We start from the raw sequence: 7,449 nt of genomic DNA, 5'->3' as shown, positions 1-7,449 counted from the left end.
AAAGGTCAGTTCAAGAGAAGTCCGAGTCCGATGTCAGAAGATGTAACAAAAGAAAATAAATAAAATGACAATAATACATAAATAACAATAGACTATTAGCAGATAACTGACATGCCAGCTCCAGACCTCAATTAAACTGATTGAAAGATTATGTCTTCATCATATCAATATCAGACACAATCCCTCCCGTTAGGGGTTTAGTATCATACTATCATAAAATATATGAGAAGAACATAATCCCTTTTTATTATATAGTTATTAATTTGTTTTAGAACAAGATATTATTTTGACTCAAACATACCACAAATCGTTCATCCCTAATATGATTTATCATATTTGTCAAATCTTTCTAGGAAAACTTTTAATTTTGATTTTAGTGAAACAAACAGAACTAAAAATAGAAGCGAAAGAATTTTAAGGAAATATTATTTAGTGTAAAAATTGCGGTGACACAAAAGTCTACTTAATAGGCGGCAGCGTTGTCAGATACTGTGAACTGTCAAACAAAATTGCCAGTTTATTTCTTGATACATCTAATTGTAAGTTATTATGTTCTTTCTGTTGATTGTTTATATATATTTATTGGGCATCGATTATCATTAATATAGAAATAATTCTATAAAATATTTAAATGCTTTCGTTTCAAATGGTCTATTTGATTACATTTTCTAATTTTGTTTTTCATGTTTTTCTTGTACATTTTTTTAAATCTTAAGACTGTCGTTCCAATCATTATACACACAATTTCTGAAAGTTTAACTCGTATTAACTTTTATCAAAACAGTATTTTTATAGATTATCGTAGGTCATCTCAATGAGATTGATTTTCTAGCCTGAACCAGTACGGCAGACGTGAGAAAAACAATTGAGTTGAGATGACGAATGGTAATGTGTGTATCGCTATTTTACCTATTGCGACGTTGTTAACTTCTTTGAAAACAGAAATTGCCCCCTTAGTTTCAAGCGATATTTTTTTCATATCCCTCTGATGTGTTGAGAAAAGAAATTAGCTGTCCGTAAGATCAAATAAAATATTCATAAAAATAGCGAAAATATTGATTGTCACATTTTGTATTAATTAGAATATTTTACTGAATTATATTGCTTACAGTTGTTCAATATGCGTCATACCTCAAAATAGATTAGAATCTAATGTGGTAATTTGATTTCCTTCCTTCGTATTTCGCAGGCGTTATAAGGAGAACATGTATCAATCTGTTATCATAATTGAATGTACTGTGTTGGGAAGCATAACAAGTGCTTGTCCGATAGCGTGTACATGCGAGAACCAGAGAGTAGACTGCAGTTACAAAAAACTAACAACATTTCCATCTAACATTCCTACTGCAACAACAACTTTGTGAGTAATTCATTTCAATATTGTTATTTCAACTTTAAAAACAAAATATATATTTCAGAGCTCCTGATCTTTTTTTTTTTTAGATCAAACAAGAAATTATGTTGAATCATATATGTGCATCAATAAATAGTATGTATTGTAATCAGTACCCTCGTTTATTATAACTTGCCCTTAGGGGATACATAACCCCACACTATTAGAGTATAAAATAAAAATTTGACATGTTCAGATCAATATGTTTGTGTTTTGTATGTTTCACGCGTCTGGCGTACAAATATTTAATCAGGTATCTATGTTGTGTTAAGAAGTGATTTAAATATAAAAAAAAAGTCACTGGATTCACTGGAGCACTGGTTACTATGTTTATTGTTCAACATTTTTTTTTTTCTAAATGAAACATGAACAAGTTTGCATACACTGTTCATATGTGAACTATGACCTGCCTCACGGTCATAAAACTTTCGAGCATGATTTTTGTACTCAGACTCGGAAATCAACCAATCAAATTGCTGGATTTCATGTTTCGAGCATGATTTTTGTGCTCAGAGCACTGAGCAAAGTTTTATGCCTTCAAAGCCTGATCCTTACAGATGCGTGACAACTGACGAAAACACCTGTTTATAACAAAATGCATAATATATATTAAACCTCAGTAAAAATCATAAACAATAGAATAAAAGAACTTCCATTTTGACTCTTTGTTCATGATAGTTTTGTTGTTAATGTAACTGACTGCACTATAAAGTCAAATATTAATCAGAAAAGAACAATACTATAAGATTTAATAAATCGGAAAAAAAAATTTAATTGAAGAATATACATTTTGTTATAATTATAACTCATCAGTTACGCTCGAATAAAAAATGGTTAAAAAGGCTAAATTAAGAACGAAGTTGAAGAGCATTGAGGACCAAAAATCCTAAAAGTGTTGTTCAATACAGCTAATGTAATCTATTCCTGAGGTAGACGATCCTATTAATAGCCAGGTATCAACCTATGTGTTGTTAAATATGAACACAACGATTATAGGCTTTTCTTGTGTCTTCATCGTGTATAATGAAGCAGACACTTTAGCTTTTAATTGGTTGAAGAACAGAGCTTGAATATGATTTCCATAAACGTTATTTATCCAATCAATACATGCATTTTACCTGATATATAATTTATAGTACACATTTATTAGGATGCATCAAGTTTAATGACAAAAAATAATTTGTACCGCACATACAGCTGCCTTCTTCATTTTGTATATATGTAAATTGTATGTATTATATATTTCTGTAGATAACAAATGCAATGCAGAAATACATTTCAAAATTTTATTTTTTAGGGAATTGTCATATAATGAAATAACCACACTGGATAGGACTTTTTTTAAAGTGTTGACGGCTCTTAAAGACTTGTAAGTAACTTGTGTTATCAAAACCATTATTTTTACCATGTTTTTACAAACGTATTTTGTCACACTTTTCCAGCTCTTAAAAGACAGCAAAATAAAATATAACATATTTTTCAGACTATCAATTAGCTTACAGACTAATTCACTGCGGGAAATGTTGAACTGTGCAGATAATACGCTAGCCGTCAATTACACTTTGTCTAGTCTTTGTCCAGTAGTTGTTTTACCTGTCCACTTCAACATCATGTTGAGTTTTCTGATAAGCTCCAAACCAGTACTGAGTTAACTGTCCGCGATTTATCCCAGCAGTTTTGAACCTACCGCATTGAGGCTTCGACACAATAACACTGTTTAACGGGTTTGTAATAACACGAGCAACACAATGGGTGTCAAATGTGGAGCAGGATCTACTTATACGTCTGGAGCACCTGTAATCATCCCTAGTGTCTGTAGGCCGTCTATAGTTGCTTAGGTTTTAGTTTTGCTAGTTTGTGTCTAGCGTCTAGTCTAATAATAAGTTATTTAGACTTTGCAAATGTCGTTAAATCAAAAGCACCGTTTCAGGCTAATGTTCATTTGCCAGTGTCTTTTTATAACATGATAGTGAAACTGAAGCAGTGATGAATAAACGTTCATTAAACTGAAAAAAATCCTTTCTTAATGGTACATCACATGTATTACATTATTAATTTTCGATTAGTTGTTCATTTATTCACTGAAACCGAAATACTGTTATTTGTAAATTTTTCTATGCGAGTATTTTGTGATTTTAACATTTTTTTTAAATGTACACGATAATGTCTCAATGCGGACTGACATTTTGACTTCAAGTGGCTTTGCATGGCAATGCGTGAAAAGCAGTTATTTTTTGTAACCGTGACTTTTTTTTATCAATATACAAGGCTTTAGTCTCTTCTATTGTTTCATTAAAATACAATGTTGAATGCAATCGAGTATGTTGGTATAACAACCACAAAAAGAAGCAGTTTGATATTTACGTTATAAGGGTATCTATTTGACAAACTTGGGAAACGAAACTTTGTAAAACATTGATAAAACAAACATTGGTTTCTTCACGAAACGGCTTGTAATCGGTTTAAAGTATATCTTGAAAAAAAAAATCTTTTAGCGCTAACAATCGAAGCCATTTTTGTAAAAGAACTATGTAGTGTAATGTAAACATTTCTCAGTATGACTTTTGGTTGAGTTAAGCTATTTCAATTGATACTTTATAGTGTGTCTTCCTATGTTGTGATGTGATTTTTTTACGGTTGGGTGAATTATAGCGCCTAATAAAACGTTTAATCCCGCTGCATTTTTTAGCACCTGTCCTAAGTCAGGAACTTGATATTCAGTGGTTTTCGTTTGTCGATGTTGTTCAAAAGTATTTCTCTTTCTCGTTTTTGAATGGATAGTTGTCTCAATTGCACTCATACCACATCTTCTTATATATATATATATATAAAGATTGCCTAACAATGTAATTATAACACACTATTTAGTATGTAAATACATTATGTACACAGCCATGTATCACCATCATTGATGTCGATCCGATGGATACATCTGTTGTAGAGTTGTCACTGACTCAGACGTATTTGTAAATATAATTATTTTCCGTGACTGTATATTACATTAATTTGTAGGAATCTTTACTATAGATAATTTAGCTGATCTGTAACAATAACATCTTCATGCCTGATATATCATGTACTGTAGTACGCCGGTAGATTTAAACTGACGAGGAAAGGCAACACACGGCCAGCGAAAGCTCTTTTTATGAGAACCCAGGTGGTCGTGTGGTCTAGCGGGACGGCTGCAGTGCAGGCGATTTGGTGTCACGATATCACAGTAGCATGGGTTCGAATCCCGGCGAGGGAAGAACCAAAAATTTGCGAAAGCAAATTTACAGATCTGTCATTGTTGGGTTGATGTTTAGACGACTTGTATATACATTATGTACACAGCCATGTATCACCATCATTGATGGCGATCCGATGGATACATCTGTTGTAGAGTTGTCACTGACTCAGACGTACTTATAAATATAATTATTTTCTGTGACTGTATATTACATTAATTTGTAGGATCCTTTACTATAGATAATTTAGCTGATCTGTAACAATAACATCTTCATGCCTTATATATCATGTACTGTAGTACGCCGCCAGATTAAAACTGACGAGAAAAGGTAACACACGGCCAGCGAAAGCTCTTTTTATGAGAGCCCAGGTGGTCGTGTGGTCTAGCGAGACGGCTGCAGTGCAGGCGATTTGGTGTCACGATATCACAGTAGCATGGGTTCGAATTCCGGCGAGGGAAGAATCAAAAATTTGCGAAAGCACATTTACAGATCTAACATTGTTGGGTTGATGTTTAGACGAGTTGTATATACATTATGTACACAGCCATGTATCACCATCATTGATGGCGATCCGATGGATACATCTTTTGTAGAGTTGTCACTGACTCAGACGTACTTATAAATATAATTATTTTCTGTGACTGTATATTACATTAATTTGTAGGATCCTTTACTATAGATAATTTAGCTGATCTGTAACAATAACATCTTCATGCCTTATATATCATGTTCTGTAGTACGCCGCTAGATTAAAACTGACGAGGAAAGGTAACACACGGCCAGCGAAAGCTCTTTTAATGAGAGCCCAGGTGGTCGTGTGGTATAGCGGGTCGGCTGCAGTGCAGGCGATTTGGTGTCACGATATCACAGTAGCATGGGTTCGAATTCCGGCGAGGGAAGAACGAAAAATTTGCGAAAGCAAATTTACAGATCTAACATTGTTGGGTTGATGTTTAGACGAGTTGTATATATATATATATATATATCAGTCTAAAGATTTGCACAACGGTACTGATATAAGATGTTATAATACGAAAATGTTGTTATTAAATCGTGCTGACAAATATTTCGGCTCAACAAATGGCCTTCTTCAAGTGTCACAAGTTTTAACAATACCAGTATTGTTAAAACTTGTGACACTTGAAGAAGGCCATTTGTTGAGCCGAAATATTTGTCAGCACGATTTAATAACAACATTTTCGTATTATAACATCTTATATCAGTACCGTTGTGCAAATCTTTAGACTGATATAATTTTTTCCTTATCTGCATAGTATCGCCTATTCTAGACGATCCGGTACATAGTAAATTTGCTGGTTGGTCGTTTTTATAGACTTTTATATATATATATATATATATATATATCATATTAGCAAGTTTTCAAATTATCTTTCTTACCTACAGTTGCATTTATGAATAAGACTCATTTAATACAGATTCATATTTCGCCAATTTTGTTTCTACATTTTCAGGGACTTGGGAGAAAATAAAATTGGAATGCTAGATGCGAATGTATTTGAGGATTTAACGACTCTTGAAGACTTGTAAGTAACTTGCCCCCTCCTCACTCACAAACTAACACCCCTACAATACTATCCTAAATATTTTGTTGCGTAATATCACCATTCTCCTTTGATATATTATGTGAGTTTTTGCAGGCTACAAACATGATGAAATTAGGTTAACCCACTAGTTTCGTCGGACAATGTCTATACCAAATCCGGTAAATGGTAATTGTTTTCCACTAGTTTTGTTGATTGATAATGTTTGATTTTGTCAGTTTTTATGGACTTACACTAATTAACCTTGGAGGTTTGTTTTTTTTTTTTTTTTTTTTTTAATTCTCCTTTATTTACGTTGTTATGATAAACTATATGTTTGAGAAGGAAAAATACCTCAAATACTATATGTTATTTTTCAGGGATTTGTCCATAAATGAAATAACCACGCTCGATGCGAATATATTTCAAGCTCTAACCAGACTTTCCACCTTGTAAGTAATTGTGTTCTCCAATAAATAATATCCCACCAATTGTATCTGGTTTGCCATCGTTTTTGATAACACAATTCACCTTTATTTAAAATTGTTTTACATTCAATTGTATTTGTATATAGATAATATCTACAATGACCTAACTTATCTCTTCCATTTTCCTACAAACACATATAACGTATAATCATTTACATGTGTACCTTCATAAATTTAAAGAATTTATAGTCAAGTATGAACAATTAATAAAAACATGACAAATAAGGACTTTTGTTGCTTTGTCTGTTATTTATATGTTGCGTTTTGTAGACTTGTTATTGTCGTTTGGTCGCTTTCAAGTCTCCAGCAATGACAAAATTTACTTTTGTCTTAGGCGTATGAAAATCCCTTTTGTATCTGATTTAAGCAACATACGATAATGAACACTATATAAAACTATACTATTATAAACGGTAATCAGTAGATAGGAAATATGTTAACCACATTTTTTTAAATTTTGTCCTAGCACTGGAGACTTTTTTCACTTCATGCTGTTGAATTTTTTTTCTCTACATGACACATGAGATGAAGCTAACCTTTTAAATATTTTATGTTTAAGGAATCTCAACAACAATCGAATCAGAGCCTTAGATCAAAATATATTTCGTAATTTGACGGCTCTTGAACATTTGTAAGTATACATTTGCCACAAAATAAATAAAAATCCATGTTTGTCATATTCATTATTGTATTTTGAAATCACTCCCTAATTTGTTAATTTTTTCATGTCAAACTTGATTTTAAGATGGTAATATTTTTATCTTGCCTCCATTATATTTCTAGGAATATGATTGGTT

General features: G+C 32.3%; 1 protein-coding gene across 1 annotated transcript; it reads left to right on the top strand.

Annotated features, from left to right (window-relative positions):
* Positions 1 to 383: 383 nt before the first annotated feature.
* On the top strand, positions 384 to 6,733 carry LOC143074280 (protein slit-like). The gene is made up of 5 exons (XM_076249814.1): positions 384 to 539; positions 1,190 to 1,360; positions 2,691 to 2,762; positions 6,096 to 6,167; positions 6,545 to 6,733. Exons 2-5 carry the CDS (start codon positions 1,206 to 1,208, stop codon positions 6,618 to 6,620), a joined length of 375 nt encoding a protein of 124 aa, XP_076105929.1. The 5' UTR covers positions 384 to 539; positions 1,190 to 1,205; the 3' UTR covers positions 6,621 to 6,733.
* The last annotated feature ends 716 nt before the right edge of the window (positions 6,734 to 7,449 follow it).

Source organism: Mytilus galloprovincialis, chromosome 5 (assembly GCF_965363235.1).
Source record: "Mytilus galloprovincialis chromosome 5, xbMytGall1.hap1.1, whole genome shotgun sequence".
Taxonomy (NCBI): Eukaryota; Metazoa; Mollusca; class Bivalvia; order Mytilida; family Mytilidae; genus Mytilus; species Mytilus galloprovincialis.
The sequence above is the reverse complement of the archived record's forward strand: the minus strand, read 5'-3'. Positions and strand labels throughout refer to the sequence as shown.

Bases quoted from the DNA above. Each gene is read 5' to 3' on its own strand.
- LOC143074280 (XM_076249814.1), top strand. From the start codon at position 1,206: ATGTATCAATCTGTTATCATAATTGAATGTACTGTGTTGGGAAGCATA. The intron at 1,361-2,690 runs GTGAGTAATTCA...TTTATTTTTTAG, and splicing joins CCTACTGCAACAACAACTTT to GGAATTGTCATATAATGAAA. The intron at 2,763-6,095 runs GTAAGTAACTTG...CTACATTTTCAG, and splicing joins TTGACGGCTCTTAAAGACTT to GGACTTGGGAGAAAATAAAA.